The sequence below is a fragment of the Ranitomeya variabilis genome, chromosome 3 (genome assembly GCF_051348905.1).
Source record: "Ranitomeya variabilis isolate aRanVar5 chromosome 3, aRanVar5.hap1, whole genome shotgun sequence".
In the NCBI taxonomy this organism is placed as follows: domain Eukaryota; kingdom Metazoa; phylum Chordata; class Amphibia; order Anura; family Dendrobatidae; genus Ranitomeya; species Ranitomeya variabilis.
The window spans coordinates 27,470,299-27,498,097 of NC_135234.1; the positions used below are offsets into that span (position 1 = coordinate 27,470,299).

The 27,799-nt window shown below is 42.9% G+C and overlaps 1 protein-coding gene across 3 annotated transcripts in view; it reads right to left on the minus strand.

The window, feature by feature from the left end:
* Positions 1 to 617: 617 nt before the first annotated feature.
* Positions 618 to 27,799, minus strand: part of LOC143815040 (interferon-induced GTP-binding protein Mx2-like) — a 34,778-nt gene continuing 7,596 nt past the window's right edge. For 2 of the 3 annotated variants that reach the window (XM_077293849.1, XM_077293847.1), the window contains exons 2-15: positions 25,534 to 25,857; positions 25,408 to 25,445; positions 23,514 to 23,709; positions 22,688 to 22,825; positions 20,297 to 20,451; positions 17,255 to 17,393; positions 15,933 to 16,131; positions 11,853 to 11,931; positions 9,743 to 9,865; positions 9,468 to 9,609; positions 8,342 to 8,500; positions 8,132 to 8,208; positions 3,080 to 3,352; positions 2,609 to 2,974 (exon numbers count right to left, since the gene is read on the minus strand). In XM_077293849.1, coding sequence (XP_077149964.1) covers positions 2,744 to 2,974; positions 3,080 to 3,352; positions 8,132 to 8,208; positions 8,342 to 8,500; positions 9,468 to 9,609; positions 9,743 to 9,865; positions 11,853 to 11,931; positions 15,933 to 16,131; positions 17,255 to 17,393; positions 20,297 to 20,451; positions 22,688 to 22,825; positions 23,514 to 23,709; positions 25,408 to 25,445; positions 25,534 to 25,849 — 2,265 coding nt within the window. In that variant the 5' untranslated portion in view covers positions 25,850 to 25,857 and the 3' untranslated portion in view covers positions 2,609 to 2,743. Of the gene's footprint in view, positions 2,975 to 3,079; positions 3,353 to 8,131; positions 8,209 to 8,341; positions 8,501 to 9,467; positions 9,610 to 9,742; positions 9,866 to 11,852; positions 11,932 to 15,932; positions 16,132 to 17,254; positions 17,394 to 20,296; positions 20,452 to 22,687; positions 22,826 to 23,513; positions 23,710 to 25,407; positions 25,446 to 25,533; positions 25,858 to 27,799 lie in introns of all 3 variants that reach the window. The other variant, XM_077293848.1, reaches the window with a different exon arrangement.

Sequence of the window (27,799 nt, forward strand, 5' to 3'; positions counted from 1 at the left end):
TTTAAAATAATGCCTCTGAACCGCAGAAAAATAACAATAATGGCAGGTAAGCGCAAAAAATCACAATAATAGCAGGTAAGCACTAACTAACACTCCAGGTAGAAAAATTACAAAACATTTTAGTTATTGGTATTTACTAATAGAGCATGCTGAGAAGATATCTCAATTATTGGGATTTTATATCCAATAAAAGTGAAATTGGTCCCCTTGACCCTATGTGGCTAGCTTTTCAGCAAGTGTGTGTGGATGTGACTGTGGCACATACAGATACCACAGCCTCCGGCTTGCTAGCTGAACCTTGTAGTTCCTCCACTAGTCTGTGGGGCGGTTCCCCCACTGCAACCTGGTCCTTCCACCTGACGACGGTCTGCGTGGATTCGGGCGCCCAGGGTGGAATCCTCACTTCCCTGGCCCCTAGAACCCCTTCCTTTCTTCCTTCTCTCAGGAGCTTCTCTCAAACGCTTCCTCTCACTCCTCCCTCCTCTCTCTGACTCAATAACTCCTCCCTCTTGTTGACGCCTCACAACTGCCACTCTCTCCACCCACACCTTCTACCTAGTCCCTCCCTGTACAACGGGGGTGTGGAAACCACATTTACGACCAGACGATCCCAAAAATATATAGAAAAATTCTTTATTGCATGTACAAGACAGAAGAAATGGGGTTCAAGGGGAACATGTGCAAAAAAGGCAAAAGTGCAACCGTGCAAAAGAGATGTTTTGACCAGGACATACCACAATTAATGTTCATATATACCATATATGGCAGAATTATTGAATATAATAGTCAGCATAGTGCTGATAAATATGAGGTCAAATACCCTACCTATATTTAACAGATTATGAGCCACCAGGATGTTATAATAAACAGCTAGATGATAAGTGCAGGTGCAGCGCCCCAGAGACCTGGTCGTTGCAGTACTGTCGCTCCGCCACTAAGGGGAGTGATGGTACGTCTGATGGCACTAAAGGAGTTCACCTGACCAGGTATCACAGTCACACACTACACTTCACACTCCGGCCACCAGGGGGAGCAAAGGGTTCTATGTATTAGGCCACTCCTCACACTCTGGTAAAACTGGGGGCTGGATAGGAAGTTAGGGAGAAGCTGACTGGGTTTTGCCCAGGTAACATCTAGTGAGAGAAGAGGTTACTTGGAAAGACACAGGGGGTCCCTGTCAGGGGTGGGATCCTTATAGAGGCCTAGCACAGGACAGATTGTTACGGAGCCGCACCTGCACTTCATTGCGGCGGTATCTTAAGAAAGGACACGAAGCGAAGTATATTATGGAGAAGTGAGAAACGAGATCACAGCACAAAGGCGATAGAACCAGTAGGAGTCGTGCCCCGAGATCGGCAACATCCTTCTGAGGCGTGTAGCCGGTGGCCGGACCGCCGAGGAAGTAATAGACTCTACGCATTACTTTGAACTACGGCCGGGCAGTTAATTATAGGTTGGCTGTCTCACCTAAATCACCTACTGAAGACAACGGAGGCAATTGTGGGAGAGGGGCGTCTCTAGGGTCCCAGAATAACTCCAGGCCTACCCTGTCATACGGGTGCGTCCTGTCCATATCATCTGGGGGACGGAGAGAGAACAGAAACATACACGACAGTTGTGAGGACTATCCCGTGGTGCTCAGCAGGGAAGTACTACAACACCCAGGCGCTAGTAGGTAGGCTACTGATTTCCACCTGCAAAGGGAACTCTGGATGTGCCTTCGGACCGGCCGGTCTCAGCCAGCCCTGTTAGCAGTGCTCTGGATTGCAGATGACGAAGCCTTCAGTAAAGAGGTAAAGAGACTGCAACTCTGTGTCCTCGTCATTTACTGCGACCTACACCGTCACCTACATCTTTAATTGGGCGCCCCTTAACAGGACCACGGACCGGGTCAGGCCACCGTGACATCCCCAGAACCGAGAGACTCGGTACCGAGTACCCCGCTGCCCTGCGCTTGGGGGCCACTCCACAGGAATATTACAATTATAAATAAGTCGTGCCTAAAGTTAAGTTGCATGAAAAACCTTGCACCCTGTTTAGATCACTTATATCAGTCGCCTGGTCACATAACCCCAACTGCTCATATCTACTATAATATGCCCCTATAGTTATATTACCACAAATGTGTCGCTAACAATTAGCCTTACACATTTAAGGAGCTTATTCTGAAAGTATTACCTCAAGAGCCAGTGGCACTGTGTGTGGGAGCCCAGGTCAGCACGTCACCCTGACGCGCGTTTCGGAGACTTGCTCCTTCGTCAGAACTGGAGAGGTCTAGTGTTTGGTGCTAGTGTGTTGGTACTGGGTAGTATCCCCTCCTTACCCACGAGCAGAGTACCACAACTCTGGCTGAGGTGGAGTACCTCTGTGGCGACTGGATCCTCAGGGGAGCCACATATAGACATTCTAGAAGCTTCCCCCGCTACTCTCTGGGAAGGGCTCCACCAATCAGATCCTAGGAGATAATTTCTTTCTTGGGTACTTGCAGTGAGAAGACTACAGACGGGTCTACGTTGGAGACCAAGGTGAGTCAGACTATTGATGACCAAGAGTTAGAAACAGGGACTAAATGTATGGAGGAAACATTGTTCTCACATTGAGGAAAGAACAAACTGCTAAAAACGACATCACAGATAACTGGAATAAATATTCAGAGGGAAACTGGCCACAAGAAGAAAGAATCCAGGAACGAGCCACTAATGGTTCCACTGCTTCTAGCAACATATGACTAATCATGAGATTTCTAGCATGGAAATCTGGCTAATCTCCGTTGGGCGGCACGGAGGCGCTGGATCTGGTCTTTCAATTCCTTCCGCTCCCTCGCCACATCCTCCTTCTCCATCAGTAACACACTGAGGTTCTCCTTGTCTTGGATCAGAGACCACATTTGTGATTGCAGCTTGTCAGCGAATTCATGGAGCATGTAGTGCAGAATGATCAGGGGGATCTGGTTTGACAAACGGGCGGTCGTATTCTAGAGAAATATAGAAAGCCGAATAATCGATGGACGGATTTACTCACACTATAGATCATATCTACTGTAAATCTGAGGACATATTAACCATCGTAATGAACTGACCTTGAAATACGCCTCGATGTGTTGAGACATTTCCTCAACAGAAAATGCTGATTTCTTTTTTTGTTGTGACTTTCCAGAAAATCCAAAAGGAGACACAGAAGTAGTAAGAACTGCCTCTTTAGCTGCCTCTTTAGCTGCCTCTGCCCGGATGTTCCTCAGAGCTCCACCATAAATCGAGTCCTGGCAGTAAATGTTCTTTTCGACCTTGAACTGTGTATGGATCATTTTTTCAGCCTCCCTTTGTTGGTCGCTGCAGATATTTTCTAGCTTTTCCTGATGAATTAGGTGAAAAAAAGACAATTACGAAAAGAACTGTGCAGGACCCTACAAAACATAGGGCTGAAAAAAATCCACCATTCCCCATCAGCAAATCTTCTGATTAGTGGCTTCATCATTAATTTACACTGGACTGATATCTATAATATTGGCATCAGCAGAGTTTAAGGGTGACCGTACTCTACAGGTAGCTGTCAGCAGAGTGAACAGCGAATCATCCCCACTTCTCTTACACATGCATGCTCGGCTTGGAAGAGCTTTTATTTTTTTCAATGGGAACGACCTCTGGCAGATAGCGCTGCTGACAGCTTATCTCCTGTGACACCGATAGGATCAGCCTTATTGAAAGCCTAACTGGAAATCGTCATGGATGTCTGTACAATTCAGCCAAAAACTTCCTATAAGGCCGTGTGCACATGGAGTCTTTTTGGAGCACAAAAGCCAAATATGTGAGAAAGTTTGCATTTTTAAGGAGGATCTTAGGGCTAAAGGGGTTTATCAGTTTTCCAAATCAGAAGGTCTGTGCTTAGTTAGGATAGGTGGACCCAGGGAACTATAGGCCGGTGAGTCTGACATCTATACCAGGAAAGATCTTTGAACAAATTATTAAACAACATGTATGTAAGTACCTGGATAAGAATGAAGTGATTACCCAGAATCAGCATGGGTTTGTAACTAATAAGTCATGTCAGACTAATTTCTTTCTATGACAGAATCACTGACTGGGTGGATCAGGGAAATGCTGTAGATATAGTATATCTTGACTTCAGCAAAGCATTTGACAAAGTATCTCACACAATCCTTATTGAAAAAATGACTAAGTATGGAATGGAAGAGGCAACTGGCTTGGTGGATTCATAACTGGATTAGTGATCGGACCCAAAGAGTGGTCATAAATGGCTACACATCCAGTTGGAAAAATGTCTCAAGTAGGGTACCACAAGGTTCTGTCCTGGGCCCTGTATTGTTCAACATTTTTATCAGTGATTTAGATGAAGGAATTGAAGGTAAAGTGATTAAATTTGCTGATGACACAAAGCTATGAGGGATAGCTAATACTAGAGAAGAGAGAGAGTATTCAAAAAGATATAAATAAACTGGAGCAGTGGGCAACAACTAACAGAATGTTTTTTAACCGGGAAAAATGCGAAGTACTACATCTGGGCAATAAAAATGAAAAAAGCATATACAGAATGGGAGGAATAGGGCTAATCAACAGCACATGTAAAAATGTTCCCGCCGCTGCATAAGGGGAATCTCGAACCATGTCCGCGGCGGTCTCCCATTCTCCTCCAGCCGCAGTGGAGCCTGCTCAGCGGAGACGTCGGTCCCAGCGTCTGGCTCAATCAGATACTGTGTGTTTGGTTACTGCTACCTTTCCAGGCTCTGCCTTTGTAGGCAGTACTGATTAGCAGCGAGCAGGCGTTTCAGGGACTAAAGGTACCTTCACACGAAACGACATTATAACGATATCGCTAGCAATCCGTGACGTTGCAGCGTCCTCGCTAGCGATATCGTTTCGTTTGACACGCAGCAGCGATCAGGATCCTGCTGTGATGTCGCTGGTCGCTGAATAAAGTCCAGAACTTTATTTGGTCGTCCGATCGCTGTGTATCGTTGTGTTTGAAAGCAAAAGCAACGATACCAGCGATATTTTACACTGGTAACCAGGGTAAACATCGGGTTACTAAGCGCAGGGCCGCGCTTAGTTACCCGATGTTTACCCTGGTTACTAGCGTAAAATGTAAAAAAAACAAACAGCACATACTCACATTGCGTCCCCTGCAGTCTGCTTCCTCCTCTGACTCAGCGCCGCAAAGTGAAAGTGAAAGCAGCACAGCGGTGACGTCACCGCTCTGCTCTCACTGTACGGCGCTCAGTCAGTCAGGAAGTGGACGCAGGGGGACGTGAATGTAAGTATGTGCTGTTTGTTTTTTTTAGATTTTACGCTGGTAACCAGGGTAAACATCGGGTTACTAAGCGCGGCCCTGCGCTTAGTTACCCGATGTTTACCCTGGTTACCAGGGGACCTCGGCATAGTTGATCGCTGGAGAGCGGTCTGTGTGACAGCTCTCCAGCGACCAAACAGCGACGCTGCAGCGATCGACATCGTTGTCGCTATCGCTGCAGCGTCGCTTCGTGTGAAGGTACCTTAAGTCCTGCTTTTCCCATACTGAGCATGCCCACAGGATGACCTCCCATTGGAAGTCGGGGGTCACACGCTCAGGTCCTGTAACAGCTCCTATTGGACCATTAGGAAGGTCCTTGAGTGCTGCAGCTATAAAAGGTTTGTTTAACAAAAAGAAGAAAAAATTGGAGTGATAAAATCCACCAAAATTGAGTAAAATCCAAATGAATTTTATTTGAATAAACAATTACATATGTGGCATTTTAAAATATACATAACATCATATAAAATCATATAAAAGGACCTAAGCTGTGTTAGAGCAGAGACTCAGATGCAGCACCACATGCGGACCGACCAGACACCGCGGTAAAAAACAACATTTAACAATACGTAAATAAAGTGCTCGTGCAATTAAATAGTTAATATTTCAGCGTGCTAATACCAAGGATAGCCATAGAAAAAGTCATAATGACTATTAGTCTCAAGCTATGCTATCAATGCTCTCCTATGGTAGGCATACATGAAAATTCAATAAAATGATTAGTTCTCACCCATTCCGTGTCAGGTCGGCCGCACACACGGAATGGGTGAGAACTAATCATTTTATTGAATTTTCATGTATGCCTACCATAGGAGAGCATTGATAGCATAGCTTGAGACTAATAGTCATTATGACTTTTTCTATGGCTATCCTTGGTATTAGCACGCTGAAATATTAACTATTTAATTGCACGAGCACTTTATTTACGTATTGTTAAATGTTGTTTTTTACCGCGGTGTCTGGTCGGTCCGCATGTGGTGCTGCATCTGAGTCTCTGCTCTAACACAGCTTAGGTCCTTTTATATGATGTTATGTATATTTTAAAATGCCACATATGTAATTGTTTATTCAAATAAAATTCATTTGGATTTTACTCAATTTTGGTGGATTTTATCACTCCAATTTTTTCTTCTTTTTGTTAAACATCCTGGGTGGAGTGTTTCCATGGCTAATGCCTGTGGTGGCCGGGTTATTTAGGCTCACGGTCACCGATATTTATAATCATTATATACTAATTTGTCCTAAAGGTCTTTTTTGTTTGCTAGCTATAAAAGGTTTGCATGGCCTATTATCGTGTGTGTGGATGTGTGTTTGTTCTGGTGATTGCTCCTTAATCATTCCCATTCCTTGTGTTGTTGAATGTTTGTGAATGTTGGAGCTACCTAGGGCCTGACAGTGCTACCCTACACCACGATCCGTACTGCGTCAAGCCAGCAGTATCCGCCTGCTTGGCACTGCACGCACTCTGTGCTGTATCCTTAATTTATCCTGACAACTGGTCAGTGTAGGGTGGGAACTCCCGCTTGATCTCTGCATCAGACTCGGGGCGTCCTCAGGCGCGGGCTCAAAAGCCACCGAGGGTAAGAGCGGGATCAATCACCAGCTTAGTGGGGGTGAGTCTCAGGGATCCCACTAGCGTTCATCTGCTGCATCCTGTCTTTGCTAACAGGGCACAGCATTTCATTTGTTTCATTGCGACTCTGTGAAGCAACAGAGTTCGCTTTAGTTCTTACCGGTGCCTGAACCCAAGTTTACTCGGGTGTAGTACCACCATCTAGTGCCGCCATTACTTAGCAGCAGGTTCCATCTCTGCACGGTGGACCCTGGGCTGCGAACGCACCTTTACCATCTTTAATCTATTCGGTGCGTTCCGCCAGCCCTAACAGTGATGCAGCAGCAAAAAAGGCAAATACAATCCTGGGATGTATTAATAGAAGCATACAGTCTAGATCACGTGAAGTCGTTATTGCCCTCTACTCCTCTTTGGTCAGACCTCATCAGGAATACTGGGTCCAGTTTTGGGCACCACATTTTAAAAAAGACATCAACAAACTGGAGCAAGTTCAGAGAAGAGCGACCAAAATGGTGACCGGTCTGCAAACCATGTCCCATGAGGAACGGTTACAGGATTTGGGAATGTTTAGCTTGCAAAAAAGAAGACTGAGAGGAGACTTAATAGCTGTCTACAAATATCTCAAGGGCTGTCACATTGTAGAAGGATCATCTTTATTCTCATTTGCACAAGGAAAGACTAGAAGCAATGGGATGAAACTGAATGGGAGGAGACACAGATTAGATATTAGAAAAAACTTTTTGACAGTTAGGGTGATCAATGAGTGGAACAGGCGGCCATGAGAGGTGGTGAGTTCTCCTTCAATGGAAGTCTTCAAACAGAGGCTGGACAGACATCCGTCTGCGATGATTTAGGGAATCCTGCTTTGAGCAGGGGGTTGGACCAGATGACCCAGGAGGTCCCTTCCAACTCTACCATTCTATGATTCTATGAACAATATCAGATCAGTGGAGGTCTGACTTTAAGCAGACGATCGGCAGGATTTGCTTAAAAGTGGATAAAATGCACAACCGCTACTAAATGTGCAGAATTCTGGCGAAAAGAGCAATCTGAGCAATGAGGAGAACACAGGTTTGGTCTAAGCACAATCGCTCCTTCCACCAGCTGATCGTCATTGTGCCCTCGTTCCATCCCCACTGACCTGAGATTATTGGCCTAACGCTTTATAAGTTGGAAATTACGAGGCGGTATTCAAGTTCAATTTGATTTATTTTATAGAATTTTACAAATGATAAAACAGAATACTTATCCTACCTTTGCACTTCTGTAAAGATTGTAATAATGGGCAAAGTGTCTCACTGCTGTGGCATGAAAAGCTGATCTGACACATTCTAAAAAAAGAAAAAAAAAAAAAGCGATCAGTACCATGTACCTAAAACAGTCCAGAAATGTAGTGAAGCCCATGCTTTACTACGCTTTATAACACACTTTTTTTTGTCACTTACTTCAGGAATGTTTTCTTACCTGTGACTTCTTTCAGCTTGTTGATGGCTGGCTCTTCATATGTTTTGATTTGATTTTTTGCAATGTTTTCAAATGTTTTAAAATTGATAAATCCTGTAAGTTCCCGGCCACGATGTTGGTTCTCAAAAGAATTAACATCATCTTTTAATTCCCGTGGGACTGAAAGGCAAAGGATAAGATGTAACATTTAAAAAAAAAACATTGGCCAGTTGATATCATCTATGCAAATGTTGTAAACAGTCACACCAGCCAAGAGACTGAAGAAAAGTTATTGGCATCTTAGGTAGCTAGCAAGTGGGGAGGAGTGACACTCGCAAGTTATTGGGACACCTCGGGGCTTAGTGTACAGAGGAGAATAAGTGCCTAAGTGCAAGTTATTGCAGAGTGTATCCCAGGGGAGTAAGACTAGCTACCCTACACAGTGAATACCACCCCGAGAGTGAGGATGATGGAGCAGAAGTGCCACCACAGAGAATAGAGTTTTATTGATGTGGATGAAGAATGCAACAGGGCAAAAATTGGCCATCATAAAGGGCAAAAAGTTTGTTACATCAGAGAGGGTTTGAGAGCTGGTGTCTGTGTGTGAAGAGGATGACTACGGAAGAGATAGATAAGTGACTTATGCCTAAGTGTGAAGACCTGTGAGGTGGTAATTAGGAGGGAATGGTGCAGAAGCGTGTAAATGAGCTAAGTAAAACTTCTGCAGGAGACTGAGGCAGTGGAATAGTGGCAAAATGAAAATTACAATGTTTTAGGTGCCAGTCAACTACGGTTAACCATCAAGCATGTTGCCTTTTGTTAGCTGCTGCAACCATCAAGCATGTTGCCTCTTAAATAAACTGTGTAAAAGCTCCTTGACTTATAAAAATGGATCTGTTGCTGACTAATGTAGTATTCTATGTTAGCAGCAGGAGTTATGTTATTGCCTCTAATAAAGATACTATTATAGTCAAAAATAAAAAAGTTGTAAAAAAAAAGTTTTACAAAGTTTAAAAGCATAAAACTTTAAATCAATGAATAAACTTTCTGGTCCGAAATTGACTATCTATGCTCAGAGCGGCTGTCTCTTTCCTCCCCCTATACACAGTCTTGCTGTACGGTTGTGCATTTCGTGATCTATACTTACAATCATCCGCGGATTCTTTCAGTTTAGCTTCCCATTTAGAGAATAGTTTTCGAATGGTTGTGAAAAGTTTCTGTTTCCCCTCTGCGACCTCTTCTTCTCCTTGCGAGAACTGAGTGATTTCATCCACAAAACGTTTGATTCTCTGTGGAGGACATAGGAATGGAATGCAGTGAGAGCCGGCGTATATAGGATATAGAACTGTATTTACAGGTGGGGGACATACTGTATATATCGAAGTCATGGGAGTTTATAAACTCCCCTCACATGGATCTTACTTCTATGAGAAATGACAGTTTCTCTGACTCCGACTCCGGGACACCTGCGCCGATCATCTCCACTTTCATCTCTGCCTTTTGAAGTTTGGCTTTGATCTGGTTCTCCAGGTTAGGTATAGTCCTCTAAAACATACAAAGAAATGAATGAACTGTCCCTCATACCCACTGGGCCATTCTTCTATATGTACTAAATCCCACATTTGTATAAGAGGTTATTACTAAAATACTATAACTGGCGCCTAAACCCATTGGCGCCTTTTGGTCTAGTGGTATACCTTGTGGTCTACGATGGTGATGTGGTTTATGGTAGTGTTCATGGTCCTCCAAAGTATTTATGGGTCAAAATCTAATATCTCTGGTGACCTAGGGTACATTAGCTAATAATTCGTTTTCTGATTGTTTTAGATTGTGAAGTTGTTAATGATGTTATCTACTGCAGTCCGTTAATTCATTTTTTATTTTAACTACGCTTACAACGATAAACAATTTTAAATAGTACAACGAAGAAAATAAGCTTTGTAATATATCCTTTTACAGAATATTTTATAGATCAGGCTCTTTGTCTCTTCCTCTGATTGCTTGATAAAATCTGTGCACATGAAGCAGATAAGAGATATTATCAACTTCACTGAGAGATCAGGTTACAGCTGTCTATGGAGAAAGGAGTAGGTGGGGGCATGGGTTTGGAGAAGTCATCTGCTCACATGAAATGTTGCATAAATTCTTTGTGTTTGCAAGAAAAAGTATTTATTTTCTCACTGACAGGCCCAAAGCTTAGTGGTTACAGTCTTTTACAGTGGTACAAGCTTTGTGGTTCCAGTTCCTGAAGAGGTACAGTACTTGGCGGATGCTCTCAAACTTGGTAGGCTCTTATTCTTGAAGAGTAACAATAGCGGTTGCAGTTTCACTCGTCTTAAGTTGAAACTTCATGCTGTACTCAAAGATGTTTGTGAGCTCTTAGCCGAACCTGTGTACTGCCATGATTTTAAGTGAGGTAACTCCCTACTATACAATAACCTGCCTAGGTGTTGGATTGAGCGACAGCACCAGTCACCTACATAAGGCTGTCCTGACTGGAGATTATACACATTGATTGGCAGGACCCGGTGCAGCCGCTGGATGGGAGCACTATGAACCACCTCTAACCTGATGGCATCTCTGGCTCTACTTGGTGTAACATCATTGTTATGGTGTGATGCACATGTAACATTGCACCAGGCCGGCTAATCGAAAGAGGAGCTGGGTGTTACGGGTTTACCATGACAGAGAGGAGCCAGAAGACTGCAGCATCTGATTTCTCCTACTCCGCACTGATTAGAAGCACTTCATATTAAATAGTGCAGGTTTCTATTAGCAGTGCAGGGGTTAATCACTTCAGCTGAGAGCTCCTGGAAGCTTTCCTGCATTAAGGCTCTCAGCTGTTCACTGTTAGCTACTCCCCTCTCCTATATAATCTAGGCCCTGGCAATAACTCATTGTCAGAGTAGCTTATGCTGCATGGCTGGAGGTTGTTGGTGGTTGTTATTGGAGAAGGCCGTTGATGGAGTTATCTGTGACTGTTGCTAGGTTTTGAGTGTGTGATAATTCTCTTTCGTCTCCTACTTTGGTTTAACCCCATACTCCACTCCCTGATGCATTCCTCTGTTGTCTGAGTATATTTGGTATTTTTAATTATCCCTGTTCGTGTTACCTTGTTAGTCTGGTTGGTGTATTACGGTACACTACTACTCCCTATTCCCTGGGTGTGGGAAGGATACAGACTGAGGGCGGTTTCAGGAACTAAGGTAAGGTATGTGGCCCCAGAGTCTTCACCATCAGAAGTAATCCGGAGAATAGGGCAAGCTTGGGCGCCCTAGTGTTAGGGACAGGAAAGGAGACCCTGGCCCTGGGACACCCGACAACAGAGTCATTACATTGGGGGTGCCATTAGGTAAGAGACGGTTCCTGTCCTGAGATTCTTTTAACCTCCGCTCAAGCCTAGGGGGATCTAATACTTTTACTTACTAGATAAAGCCTATACATTGTTTCTGACATCACACAGCCCCTCGATTGTTCCCAAAGGTGGGACCCTCATAGACATGTATGACTCATTCTCATAAAGCAGACTTACTGAAATATGTTCCACAAGTTCAACAGTAAGTTTTTCTGCCAGCAAGGAAGTTGTAGCTCGTCGCTCTTTCAGAAGAACCCTAAAAAATAACCACGACTTGTCTTAAAATGGTTCAAACATATAGAAATTGATCTAATCTGAGCAATAGACACAAGGCTTTAACTCATAATGGTCAATTTTTATTTCTGTACTTTCATTTTTTTGTCCTCTGTTTCCATAAGTCATAAAGATTTTTTTTTTTCCGAGGGTTGTTTGAGGGTTTCTGCTTTTAACAAAACAAGTGGTCATTTTGAATGGCACCATTCATTTTACTATTGTCAGGACTCTGAACATTTTTATTACCTTTTGTGCATTACTGCCCTTTTCCAAGATGGCGTCTTTGGTCTCATGTGCACTGTGTCTTCCTGCTATAAAACTCCACCCCAGCCTTCAGTCTGTGCTAGAGTATTCTGCCTTGCATCCAGCTCCTGACCTCTGGTGACTCCCTGGCTATATACCTGCTCCTGTGAACCTGTGGGGTTATCCTGCTACTCTGCTCTGAGTTCCTGCTGCATACACCAGTTCCATTAATCCTCCTTCATCTGCTGCTCATGTTTACTTCCATCTGCATTTGCTGGACATGTAAGCTGTTGCTGCTCTGCAAGAACCTGAGACTATTACCCAGGCCTCCCTGGTTGAGCTAAGATATTATTTGAACTGCCTTATAAGCATATCTATCTGTGTCTGGACTAAGCAAGGACTTATTCATGTCAAGTATCCTCAAGAATAGTTGTGCTTCATAGACTTTCTGCTTGATTGCATTTTCCTCTGAAGTTTCCTATAGACTGCTAAGCTGCATTTAATATTTACTCCAAGTGTTGTGGACTTGAGTTTCTCTCTGCACCTGTTTGAATCACTGTGTGATAATATAGACTTTACCACTTATAAAACTGTGTCCTGTAGTTGTCTTGTTCCACGCAAAGAGTCTCCTGAGTTATACCCTATAATTATTACAACTATCTATTGTACTGTTTAATTAAAATTCGGTGAAAGGAAATAAACAAAAAGGGGAGAATCCCATATTGAAATCCCTCTCTGACAACACCTAAAACTTTGCATTGTAAAGATAATTAATTTAAGCTATCAGGGTATTATTAAAATATTGTCCCTAATCTGCCTATAATTATTGATTTTGTGGTAGCCACTTTTATTTCAAATAGTTACATTGGTTGAAAAAAGACAAAGGTCCATCAAGTTCAACTTTTCTACTTCATTTGATGACGCCCCGGGGTGCCATCCCTTGTATATCAGAATAGGACAAGTAATATCTAGAGCACACGTTCCCCCAACATGTTTCACTGTGTGTGCGATGTCATCAAGGAATGGGATAATGGCATGAATGGTGAAAAAAAAATTACGCCATTGTTTCAGGGTTTTATTTTTACTGCGGTAACAATGATTAACAATGATCAAACAATGAAATTTTGCATGTCCGTACAATTATACTAATGCTAAACTTGTGAGGGTTTATTTGAAGTGTGCGGAGCTCACGTTATTATTGGTAGCTAGTGTTGAGCATTCCGATACTGCAAATATCGGGTATAGGCCGATATTCGCTGTATCGGAATTCCGATCCCGAGTTCCAATATTTTTGCGATATCGGGAATCGTGATCGGGATCCATATTCATGTAAAAAATAAAGAATAAAAATAAAAAATATGTATATACTCACCCACCGACGGCCCCTGGCTCGCAGCGGTGCAACCGGCAGCCTTCGTTCCTAAGAATGCAGTGAGTGTAGGACCTGTGATGACGTCACGGTCTTGTGATTGGTCGCGTGACCGCTCATGTGACCGCGACGTCATCGCAGGTCCTTCACTCTCTGCATTCTTAGGAACGGAGGCAGACGCTTGCAGCGGTGACAGCCAGGGATCGTCCGAGGGTGAGTATATCCATATTTTTTATTTTTATTCTTTATTTTTTACATGAATATGGATCCCAGGGCCTGAAGGAGAGTTTCCTCTCCTTCAGACCTTGGGAAACATCCAGGATCACTTCCGATATTTGTGTCCCATTGACTTGTATTGGTATCGGGTATCGGTATCGGCGATATCCGATATTTTTTGGATATCGGTCGATCCAATCCGATACCGATACTTTCAAATATCGGGAGGTATCGCTCAACACTATTGGTAGCATATTGGGGTACATACAATGTTTTGTTTGCTTTTTTTCACTTTTGAGGGGAGGTACAGTGTTAAAAAAAATGCAATCCTGGTATTTAGATTTTTCACTTTTCTTTGCTTTTACCGTTTTAATATTTTTTTTATTTTGACAGATTTGACTTTTAGTTTATTTTTTTAAATTTCTTTCTTTCTTTTTTTTTTAAATCGCATAGTTTTTATTAAAGCATATGGCAAGAATGTAACACAGTCTGATACATATTCCAGACAGGTACAATGAGTACAAAACAGATTAATACATTTTCCATTTTACGTTAGCAACACTCTTACCCAGTGAACCCCCCACCCCCCCCTCTCTCCTCCCAATCCCCTACCCTTTATCCAATATTATAAAACTAAAACATCACCTCTTGAAAAAGTTATACCCAGCTTTGCAAAAGCTCAACTGTACATGTAGAAGTTCCTCCAGAAGCAACTAAACGACACCCATTCTATTCTACAATAACTCAGCAAACACCACGCCTGGGTAATCCATCCATTCGCCTCACACATTTTCAAATTTTGTATTCTGACCTCTCTTGATGTATATATTCCTTTCCATGAGGACAATAACATTTATTTTGTTAACAAATTCCTTTTTACCTGGTGGTCTTTCATCCAACCAATGCATCGCAATAAGCTTCCTCGCAGCATAAAACAATCTTGCAATAATCAACCTTCCACATTCATCCATAGCAATGTCATCCATTCAACCCAGGAGGCAAGTCAGCGGGCTGCGCACAACATCTACTCTTGTCACCTCCTGGATCAAGTTAAGCACCTTCACCCAAAAGGACTGGAGGCGAGCGCACGACCACATCATATGTAGCAGATCAGCGCCTTCCTCACCACACCTTGGGCATTTTGAGTCACCTCTCAGTCCTGCCTTCGTCATCCATACCGGGGTCCTGTACATCCTATACACCAGGTATAACTGCGACACCCTCTTGGCCTCACTCAAGGACGCCCTGCGGATGTATTGGACTCCCACTGGGACTCCGACAAGGGACCCATGTCTGCCACCCATTTTTCCCTTATCCTTAACGGGTGTTTCAATAAAAAGGTATCCACCAAACCCCTGTACATTAAAGTAATGAACCCCCTCGTGCTCCTCCGAGGCCCCATAAGATTGAACAAGCTATCGGACTGCAGAATCACGCGCGACACCTCATTTTGTTTGTTTGTCTCAACTGCAAATACTGAAAGAACATCTGACTTAAAGGAAACTCATTCCTAAGCACTTCAAACGTTTTAATAACACCCCCATCAAACAATTGAGACACGAACCAAATACCAATACGCCTCCACTGACCGAACCCCCAGCAATCTCATAAGCTCCGCCAACCTGGGATCCAACCAAATCGGCGCATATCGCGTAAATTCCGCTACTCCCCTCCACTGCTTAACGTTCTGCCAGACTTTCCCCATCATAGCTATTTAATTTCATTATTTTTAAAGGATTTGTTAGAGCTATTAGCGAAGAAACATGTGAATAATTTTAGGATTTCTAAGGACTGCTTATACTTATATACTGTGAGGATATTTGCCTACTGATTGATAATCACAGTGATTAATGAAGATATGGGAACAGTGTAATCTTTATGTTTTCCGTATTTGCCATCCTATTTCAATTTACTGGGATAATCCCATAATCCAACCTACAAAAGAGGTGGACTTTATGCTAACACAGCCTTAAAGTGAGTATTTGGGGGCCAGAATTAAATGTCATGAAAATGCGGAAAATTATATTATTACAATATGGCAGAGGGGCTTAATTCTAATTCTGTATTCCCCATTATTGCGCACCTATGAAATTCCCCTAATGGAGCCCGGCCCCTCATCCATTGTTACAGCTGGAGATAATATGTTTGCATTTTACCTGAAATGTTCATTATCCTCGAAGAAAGCTTGCTCATTTTGAAGGGCGGTCTCCAGTGAGATGTTCTTCATGATCTCACTCTGCCCCCGACACTTGACTATCATGTAGCCTTTTTTAAGCTTGTACACCAGATTCTGGACAACACTTACAACATCTGGTTCCATTCCTTTGTCAACTAAATCTGGTTTAGTCAGGATCCCTAGGAAATAAATCAGATTTGATAATGAGGTGTCGTCTATATATTGACCGCAGCACTGAGAGGTGGAGCAGCTGTCATGGAGGCATTATGTGAACCCAAAACACAATCCAAATCAATATCTACATCCTTAAATGTTGGCCAATCTATGTGTGAACATTATTAAAAATGGTGATTAACATCCATAAAAGTTTACATATGGCCCCAATGTGGTAAAATAATAAGAACGATAAGAGTGATCTCCTGCTGCTCCTCCATCCCACTGGCCATTTTCCCCACCAGTTTTCTCTTTTCTTCCAGCTTGGTCAGTGTCATTTGGCTTCAGCGGTCACAAGTAAAGTACACCAAAAAGAGTGGACCAGCTGGGGACATTGCCAGTGGAAAAGGGGAATGGAGGGGGATCGATAGATGATTATGTACTTTTTTTCCCCCAATTTTTACCACACTGTGGTGTGGTCCTGTAGTTTGAAGCAATGCTTTCCCATACTTGTCAAAATATTGAAGACATGGCAGACATGGTGTTTCGGGCTGGTATGTCACTCTCCACAAGGAGAAACCTAACCCCTTAGACCTCAGTCCAGAGCCTCTCACCTAGCCAAATCAGTTCTCATGCTTCGCACTGACGAGGGCCAACAGCCCGAAACACCGTGTCTGCGAATTGAGATACTGATTTGGCTTTTATCCTAAGTCATATTGCACGACTCGTTAAAGGGTTGATTGTGACTTGCAGGATCGCTACTTCCAACAGGTGGCGCTATAGAGTTTAAGTCCTCTTTTTATCTGAAGAGGCAATTTGCATTCCACAAGAGAAACATCTAAAATCTGGATGAGGTTGCACACAGTAAATTTGTTTTCCACATACGGTAAGTTTTTCAAAACCATGCAAAACTAAAAGTTTGTAGAGACATGGAGGAACTGTCTCAAGAGTCACCAATGAAAAGAAAGTTGTAAGCTCCTTCAACACCTTTAGTGGACTCTGTTCTACATGACCAGGTACCAAAATTTCAGTATTACATTTTGTCCTGAAGTGTCTCATCTTGTAAGAGTTGTGTTGAGCCACTTACTACTACTACTACTACTCTTATCACTCTGTTAGTAAGAAGACTACAACTTATAACATAATTACCCAGTGTCCGCTCTCCGCTAGGATCCACTTCTTGAGCCATTTTGAGAGCTTCAGTGGTGGCAATATCCACATTACTAGGAACCACAGCCAAATTGATGGTCTCCTGCTTTTCTATGTACTTTTTGATCATTTTCTTGATCTATTAAAATGCAAAATGGAGAAGTTATTAGATCATCGTGTACAGATTAACTTTAACAAGGGCAATACAAGTCTGAAGGCACAGACTGAACCAGGTAAGGTTGTGTTCAGATCATACAAGGCTCTCTTGTCCTGGACATTCCAGCAGGGTCTTTTTTTCTAGCGCATAAGCTAAACAAAGACAGGATACAGATTCCCAACACACAGCAGAACTATAAGATTCCAGGGACATTCACATGTTCTTTTTCCAATGTGGTGTACTTAATTCTGAGCACTATATGTCCCATTGAAGGACTCTATGTGGTAGAAACAGGAGAGAAACTGAAGGCAAGGATGAGATCTCATCGCCACACGATTACAGATAAAAAAAAAAAAAAGCATTTACTGGAGGCCAAATATTTCTGTGGTCTAGGAGGCAACATAAACAATGTGAAAAAGGATTTATGACTCACTACAAAATCTGAAGAATTCCCTCCACAGACAGTGAGGGCCTCTGATCTTAAGGTACCTTCACACTAAGCGACTTTACAACGAGAACGACGACGATCCGTGACGTTGCAGCGTCCTGGATAGCGATCTCGTTGTGTTTGACACGCAGCAGCAATCTGGATCCTGCTGTGATATCGCTGGTCGGAGCTAGAAGTCCAGAACTTTATTTCGTCGCTGATCACCCGCTGTCATCGCTGGATCGGTGTGTGTGACACCGATCCAGCGATGTGTTCACTTGTAACCAGGGTAAATATCGGGTTACTAAGCGCAGGGCCACGCTCAGTAACCCGATATTTACCCTGGTTACCATTGTAAAAGTAAAAAAAACAAACTACATACTCACCTTCTGATGTCTGTCACGTCCCCCGCCGGCGGCTTCCCTGCACTGAATGTGTCAGCGCCGGCCGGCCGTAAAGCAGAGCACAGCGGTGACGTCACCGCTGCTGCCGGCACTGACACATTCAGTCAGTGCAGGAAGCTCTTGGCAGCAGCGCATAACCCTGTGGACGCTGGGGGACGTGACAGACATCAGAAGGTGAGTATGTAGTGGGTTTTTTTTACTTTTACAATGGTAACCAGGGTAAATATCGGGTTACTATGCGCAGCCCTGCACTTAGTAACCCAATGTTTACCCTGGTTACCCAGGTGCTGCAGGGGGACTTCGGCATCGTTGAAGACAGTTTCAACGATGCCGAACTCGTTCCCCTGATCGTTGGTGGCTGGAGAGAGCTGTCTGTGTGACAGCTCCCCAGCGACCACACAACGACTTACCAACGATCGCATCGCTGGTCGTGATCGTTGGTAAGTCGTTTAGTGTAACGGTACCTTTAGATGGATATTGGGATTATAACACTTTCACATGACTAATCCAATCCAATTATTAAGGATTCATTCTCTGAGCTCACTTTGTTTATTTCAATGTCCATTTATGATGCCATGTCTCTGCTTTATGTGTTTTTTGTGTGCATACAGTGTTTCTTCAGATACTTGAGACCAAAGATAGCAACAGTAAGAGATTATTTAGCCCACCATGTTCTTGCCAAGTTCTCTCACTGAGCAAATTCAAATCCACTCCTGGGTATTGGAATTACAACACAAAAGAGGAGAAGTTATGGAATTATGGAAATCACAGGATGGATAAGCATATTAATGATCTGCACATGATAAAAAATGGAAAAAAAATTAAAAACATCTCAATTTCTCCAGTTTCGAGTATGAGTGCCACATGCAGAAATCCTGGCACTTCCAGCCTCGGTTGCCATCACGGAGGTTGTTAATGGTCATCTGAGGAAGGTCCTGCTGCTGAATGCACTTGGGAAGATCATCAAAATCTGCTGCTGGCAGCTCCTGTGAAATCACCAATCAATTACGTCCCCGACGTGCTCGTTGGGAGAAAAGTCCAGAGATGCTGCAGCCATAAGAGCATGTTTAAGCCACGCAAGCAGCTCACTGTAGCATGAGCAACACGAGATCTTGTATTGTATTGAATAATGGCTCTTGAGACACTTTGGAAAAATGTATATCCCACCGGTTCCATGATTGATGCATTCTGTACTGCAAGTGAAATTGGATGTACAATATGAAGCCTAAGGCTTCAGTGTTGACGCAAAACATCAGAAGGTGTTGGTCCGATATTGGGCTATGAGCCAGATGTCCAGCTAAGTGTGTCCACTGATCTCATGCCACTGCTCTCAAATGCCATCATGGTCCAGAGCAAAAGGGCAATAGAGGCCTGTCTTCTTCAGCGATGAGTCCTACTTTTGTCTTGGATACAGCAATAGAGATTGCCCTGGAGACCACATGGGCAACCCCATGTAGATGCCCTCATGAATGATTGTCACACCGGTCTTACTTCCAGGATCATGGTGTGGGGTGGCATAATGTAGATGGACTCCCTGGTCTTCATTCCAGGAACAATAACAGCTCCGGTGTTACATTGATTTGGTGGTGGAACAAGTAGCACGGTCATTTCTCCAAAGTGTTCCGGGATCCATTATTCAACATGATATCGTCAGGCCACATGGTGCTTGTGCTACTATGAGCAGCCTGTAAGTCTTAAGCATGCACTCAGGACCTGCAGCATCTCTGGACTTGTCTTTCCATCAAGCACATCTGAGTTACTATTGGTCGCAGATACACATGGAGCTGCCAGCAGTGGACCTTGATGAATTTCCAGAGTGCATTCAGTGGCAGAACCTTCTTCAGATGAATATTAATAACCTCAGTGGCAGCACATGAGGCTGGATGTGAGGGGATTTCTGCTTGTGGCTCATACTCCACACTGGGGAAATCGAGATGGTTTGAAAATGTTGTTTTCATATTGTTATCATTTACCGATCAGTAACATGTCCATCCATCCTGCGATATTTAGAAAGATTTCCACAGTACATTTGTGATTGAGGTCACTCTGCTTACTTGTTGTCCAATATCTTGAGGTTGATCCGCTACAGCAACTCTTGTAATTCCAGGAAGATCGAGAAGTGTCAGGTCTGGGACATTTGGAGACACTACTTCAAGGGTAATGAGATCTTGGCTGACTCCTTTTCCAGGACCGGCAATATGGTTTTGGGCTAGAAGAGATTATTATCTTGTAAAGCATCAAAAATAACAGAAAAAGTTAGATGTGAAGTTAGTATAGTGGATTTGTCCAAGGTTGGAATATCTCATGGGCATCTTGTAAGACCAGTAATAAAGTTTTGGCAAGGACAATTTATAACGTTGAGTTGTGTGGCTTCTAGATGTCGTTGTTTGTGTCAGGAAAGAGAATTTATCCTCTAGGATTCCAGTTTTTCTGTGAACCTAGATGTGGTAATACTGAATTTATGTAGCTGCAGGCTCAAAAATAGGCAAAGGTTGGAATGTCAATTTTTGGGGACTTAGATCTTAGCTCCTGTAAAGAAGAGAATTGTTTCTTGGTGGTATGAATTAGATGGGATATGTTAGTGATCTCAGCTTTGTGCCATCCTTAAAAGTCTGCTCTTCCATGTTGAATGTTTGGATTAAGAATTAGTGATATTTAAAGCGGGTCTAAGGGGTAATGTCTCTCCTTGTGGAGAGTGGAAAGCTTGTGTAAGGAGACTTATAGGCCATGCAATGCCAATCCAGTGTAAGGAGACTTATAGGCATTGCAATGCTCCTCTGTGATGTGAAATATGCAAACATCCTCTTCAGAGAGGGAGAGGTCTTGAACTCAAGTGCCACCTATTGTGATTAGCAATCTTGAAAGTCAATATCGACCTTTTAACGTGCCTTGCCACATGACTTGGGATAAGAAGACAAACCAGAAATTCTATTTGTTGATGTGTTTCGGGGAGTTTGCTTCTCATCAGTGCAAAGCAGAGGTTTGATTTGGGTGGTTGAGAGGCCTCTGAAGCGAGTCTAAGGGGTATCGTTCCATCTTGTGGAGACTCTTTTCCTTCCTTCCATGAGCTACAACTTTTATATTTTTTCCATATAGCCGAACGAGGGCTTATTTTTGCAGGTGTACTTTTGAATGACACCATTCATTTTACCACATAGCGTGCTGGAAAATGAGAAAAACAATTTCCAAGTGCATTGATATTGCAAAAAAAGTGCAATTTTATAATTGTCTGCTGGGTTTTCATTTTACCATGTTCACTATATGGTAAAACCGACCTGCCATTATGGTTTTCCAGGCCTGTACGAGTACGCAGATACCACACATGTATAGTTTTTCTTTTTATGTAATGGTGAAAAATGTTTTGGAAATTTGTAAGAAAGATGTTTTTTTTTGCTTTTGTCACCATTTTCCGAAATCTATACAGTTTTTTTATTTTTTGAGATCTGGGGATGTGTGTTATTTTTTGCATCCTGAGCTGCCATTTTTACTTTTGGGTCAGATATGATGTTTTGATCGCATCTTTGCGGTGGCCAAAAATTTTTTCATTCCGGCTTATTCATTTTTTTTCTCTCGTTACGCTGTTTACCAATTGGATTAGTTTATTTATACTTTGATAGATTGGACTTTTTGCGAATGCAGTGATACCAAATATGTATTTTTTTTTTTGTTTAATTTTTAATGGAGCAAAAGAGGGGTGATTTGGACATTTGTGTTTTTCATAAATTTTAAAACTTTTTTCCTGCTTTTTACTGTATTTATTAGTCCCCTTAAGGGACTTGAAGCTGCGTTCGGACGCTTGTACTATACGTTTCAGAAATCATGATCTCATATGAACGTCAGCCTCAGGCCCGTGTTCACAGACAATCGTAATGACAGGCACAGGGGTGATCGGCAGACCTTCAGCGGTCAAGACAACCCATTGGCACCCCAAGATCATGTCCTGGGCATGCCGGTGGGAGTTTGGAATGATGCAGAGGGACATGTTAAATGCTGCTGTCAAAGATTGACAGCGGGATTTAACAGGTAAATGGCCGTGGGTGGATCTCCACTCCACATTCAATCAGCCGCCATGTGAGGGGAAATATGCAGGCTCGGCTTGGGAGCTCGCATCAAAGGCAGGGACAAGACATACGACGCAAGTTTCATATGTTGTGAAGTGGTTAAAGGCATCATCATTACTGTCTTCGATTGGGGCTCGCAATCTAATTTCCCTATCAGTACGTCTTTGGAGTGGGGGAGGAAACCGGAGAACCCAGAGGAAACCCACACAAACACGGGGAGAACATACAATTCTGTATTCATACAATGTACGATTTTGTCATTGAACGCAATGAGCCTCCAGTTATAAGTGTCATCCGTGTCCCATCTATAGTTATACTCCAGATTGAAGCCTGTTCGATAAATATAAGCATAAGCACATTTCATGGCTGCCCCTAGATCATTACCTTTCCGGATCTCCTTCTCCACTTCCCCTGGAATTTTTAGCTCCACATTCTGATCTAGATAGCTTATTTTGCCTTTCCATGGGGAACCGTTTTTGGATTTTTTCAACTTGAGTACAAGAGGACATCTTGTCACAATGCCTGTATAGTAGATCAGAAATAATGAGGTCAATATGATATGAAATCATTTTTACAGCCATTTTTCACTATTTTTATAGACACGTTAAGATCCTTTATACCACATTTTGGGCAGTGGTATCCATATGGGTCTCGAAGAGCTCCATTCACATAATTACAATATCTACGGTAATTTTCCCCAAGTTAGGAGGGGATGAGGTCAACTCATGCTTGGTTTAGAGAATCAATAATGTCAGACAGAAAAAAAATACGATTTGACTGTGTGAAAAGCAATTGAAGGAAGATGCTGATCTGCCATTGTCTGGGGGAATGTTTTGCAGGTCATAGGGACCACGACAATCTTAGGCTTTAGAACCTCAAAAAAATGACTGACACTTTTCCTATTGCTATTCAGGATAAGTTAGACTTTAGGTTTATATCAAAGTTTTTGATTTGAGGAAGGCCAATATTTTTGAAGATAGCTAGTCAACTTTCTTTCCTTGACTTTACCTCTGGCAGTTTCCAGACCGACCACATATAAATAAAAACATCAAATACATGTTATATCCTATACAAAAGCTGTTGCCAACTTTTCCTTCTTTCTGAAATTGATAAGATTTGGTCATGTAATGTTACATTTATTTAGATATACTGTATGGATATCATATGAGCAAACCACATCCACATGTAATACTGTGACCCGAATTCTCACCGCTGCCTCTGGGAAGATTGACTCCCGACAAGGCCTCCAGAACTGAACTTTTCCCAGAGCTCTGATCACCGATCACAGCGATCGCTGGTAATCCCAAATCCTTCTCCACCCCCAAGGATCTCAGGGAGTCAATAAGATCAATGCACGGACGGATCTTGTGTTCATATTGTTGTGATAGGACGTTGTCAGGTTGGGCCTTCAATAAAATATAATAAAAAGTAAGTTAGCTGAGAATAATCTGTGATATTCATGGGAATTACGATCCTATATAAGACGTCCAAATCAGTGGAGTAACTTGAAGATCGTTGGCCCCAATACAAAACCTCCAGCCCGGCCCCCAACTATCTTAGGACTTCTGTATTGTTGGGTCTTTATATATGGGCCAATCAGAACTTTTTAGGCTCTGAAGCCCCTGCACCTACTATAGGTATGCCCCTGTTCCATATCAGACCATTTCAGGCGTTTTCAGATTCCCTGATAAAAGGACATATCTTACAACATTCGATTGTGAATCCAAAGGACATTTCACGTTCCACCGCAATCCACCTAGGAACGCCCAGAAAATAAGCCCCATCCATTTTTTTCTTTGAAGTAGTTGGTAAATATGACTTTCGATGGTAGCCAGTGAAACTCATGGCTACGAACAACTGCAGTGCCAAACACATCTACCTTATCAAGTGTCAGCCAAAATGCCACGCTTATATGTATATGTAAGGTGCAACCACCCAAAGCTCTGCCATATTCCCTTCTCAACCCTAGTGAAGGCATCTGCTCATGTTGTACAGTAGCTTGACCCACCTTCACCCGGAGCAAAGATTGACTTGGTGACTTGACTTCCCTAGTCCTGGTCGCTTTCTTTGTGGGAGCAGGTTACTTTTTCTTAGTGATACCAGTATTTTTCTATATGACTTTTTGATCATGTTTTTTATATGTTTTTATTCTCTTTAATTGTGTTTATCATGTGGGTTATGGTACAGGTCTTCTCTTTTACTTAAATTTTTACATAAAATAGCATTTATAGTGGCCAAATATTATTCTTTATTTTTTTTATGTTTTCCTTTTTTTGACCCCCCATACAGTAATATAGTTTTACAATTAGCCCCATATAGTAATTCTGGGCCACATCCAATAATAATGTCCCCTGTCCTGTAACAAGGTCCCCTGTCCTGTAATAATGTCCCTGGGCCTGTAGTAATCTACCCATCCTATAGAAATGTTAAAATGTCCCCATCCTTGTCCCCTTCTTGCAACAATGTCCTCATTCCGCTGCTCTTTACAAACACATACAAAAATAAATTCTTCTCAACTGATCTCGCTCCCTCTGCGAACATCACCCTCTGCCTCCTCCACAGCCGCGGCACTTAGGATTGATGTCATGTGCGGCAGCGCCGGGATGCCTACGTCAGCTGCTGGCTTCTGATTGGTCAGTGGCTGGTATCGGTATTGCGGTGCAGAGAGCCAGTCTTTGAGCCACAATACATTTCAATCGGATGTGCGTCCGAGAACGCAAATTCAGTTGTAAAGATGCACTGATGTTGGTGGCCCCTGGGTCGCTGGACGCAGTTGTCTCTGGGGCCCAAGGGTCACACAAAGGAACCAAAGGACCACGTGTTTGAGACTCCTGCTCTAGCCAATTCAGAATGGCTTGTTTGCACTAGATTTCCTCGCCATCACATCCCTTTAAATGCTGAATAATACCATGCTGACTATATGTCTTCTACCAAAAGAGATGTATGTTGTAATTACTGCTGTTTTCCGAGATTTTGATCAAAGATAGGAGAGGATTTGGGGGTCAATTTCACTGAATTCAAGACACCTGGGAGGCAAGATGCTATAATTTTGACACAATCACTAGATTATGATGAATATATAATGGATGCAGATATATACTTACTGTTACACCTTCAGACACCGATACCTCAGCAGAGGAACCTAGAAAATCACATAAAGTTCAAAATCCATTAAAATATACTCTAAGCAACAAAAATAATACATCGGGGTCATCTAGATAATAGTTTACCTCTATTAGATATAGGGTCCTGTGATGATATCTCGGCAGCTGCTGGTAAATCCTCCATTAGTTTAATTGCTACCGGGGCTGGAGGGCTTGCGTTTTGGCATGGAGATGCTGCAGGAGATATATTCTCTAGTGAGAACGTCAGTCCGTTGGTTGGCTGAGGAGCTGGTGTTGTGCTAGAGAATGAAAACGATGACACTGGCACCTCTGGCTTCAGCTGCATGAAGAGTGAGCTAGCTACCGGTTGGGTAGCAGGTAATGACCCAAAAGATGAAGGAGAGCTGACCGTAAAGACGGATCCATTTTCATTAGTCTGCATTATGTCGTCTAATAAAAAACAACAACAAATAAGTATCTGATTTTGGAAAGACAGTTGATGACAAAAAAACACCTTTTGTAATTGCTAAGGGTCCATGAAGGGTCCAGAATTTTGACACTTCTCTTCATTATGGCTTGTATTAACCAGATATGGACCAGCACACAAGCTCGTAAGTATGGAGATATTCATGAGGATGGTAATTCTGATCTACACAAGAATCAAACTGGTCCTTCAGAGTAATAGGGGATCCACCAGGCTCTTGCATAATAATGGGACCCAAAGATCCGGCTCAAGACAACCCCATGTCACTAAGATCTATTTCTCATGAGATGACTCCAAAATGACCTAATAAACTTGATTATATGTCCTATTCGTGTATTGATAATAAAAGAGAACTTGTGATGTTCCCTATAGATGGATGGATGGAGAGCCTTATACCCGTCCGTCCCGTTGAATTTAAATTTAGCAGTGATGCAGATGTCTAAACCACTCAATCGCTTATCCAAACACCCTCATGTCGCCATAAAAAAGAGGAGAACCCATCGGCTTGGGATTTATCGTTATTGTAAATGGTGGTTTCCTATTGTTAGAGCCTCTAGTGATGGGACATCATGTGGATTGGTAATAAATGCCACCCATGGGAATGCCACCCATGGGACAATACCTGTGAAGAGGTTGGCCAACAAACAAAATTGCCGTAGATACGTTAGCAAAGTGTGATTTCTGGAGATCCCACCTCGAATCATGAGATCAGGGATCGTGTATCCTCCATTTAAATGGAGCTGGAGTAACACAAGCGTGTTGCCATTTTACTCAACGACTATTGGGCTGATTGATGTAGCAAATTACAGATCTTCACCGAGAATGGATTATATTCAAGTATGGTGGGAATGGTGAGAGGTGAGTATTTGCAGAGTCTGGTTTTGGGTCTGTATAAGTCTACGGCTCTGGTTTGGGGACTGTGCTTGTGATGGATGAAGTGTCAGCCGGGAACGTGGAGGGTAAGTATGTAGTCTTGTCCGGGCTCTTAATTAAATCAGGGGTCTTCTTTATGAGCCATGCCATTTTTTTGTCATCTGCTGGTCATGTATCACCATTCACCACTGAACAGCTCTCCAAGTTGGACATCTAAGCTTTGTGGCCTGTGGTTTTGCACATATGATGAAGCACCTCACATGTTTTGGGAACTTTTCTTTCTTTCTTTCACAAACAGTGCCATCTGTGTGACCATGGGTGGTGTCTGGTATTACAGATTAGCTACACGCACTTCAATGGGGCTGAGTTACGATACCAGACACAATCTAGGTTTACAGTTAGCGCAATTCGGAAAGAAAGCAGCCGTGTTTTTTGGACATTCCTTTTACAGCCCAAGGTAATCCACAATCTAAAAGGATTAAAGAAAGACTAAACTGTCATAGCAAAGAAATTGATGTGTAATGAACCTGTTTTTGGTATCACATCGAGGATAGCTTCCCAAAGATTGCACTTTTGCCTAACCTTCTGCCACTAATCCAACTGTAGAGGCGACACCAGAGGCCTGAACCTGATCAATACCATTCTAAAAATCCATATTCGGAACTTCTAGCATCCCACTTTCTAGGATATTGACTTAAAGAGGTTGTCCCCTACTTTATCATCGATGTCGGTGGCCGTAAATTCTCATTTGTGGAGCTCCTCTGTTTTCTGGTAGTGGCTGCGGCTCCGCCTCTTATTCAAATCAATAGGAGGTGGTTGTGCAAGTACCCAGCCGCGGCCACTATCAGAAGACGGCCAGCTGCGCAAGTGAGCATTTACGGCTGGCGGCCGCCAACAGCCGATTGGCAGGAGTGCCGGGTGTCGGATCCCAACAAATCAGATATTGCTGCCCTATCCTAAGGATAACCATTGTTAGGCATATCTTTGGCATCCTCCTTCCTCGGCATATTTGGCTTCTTTGAAACAGTATACTGC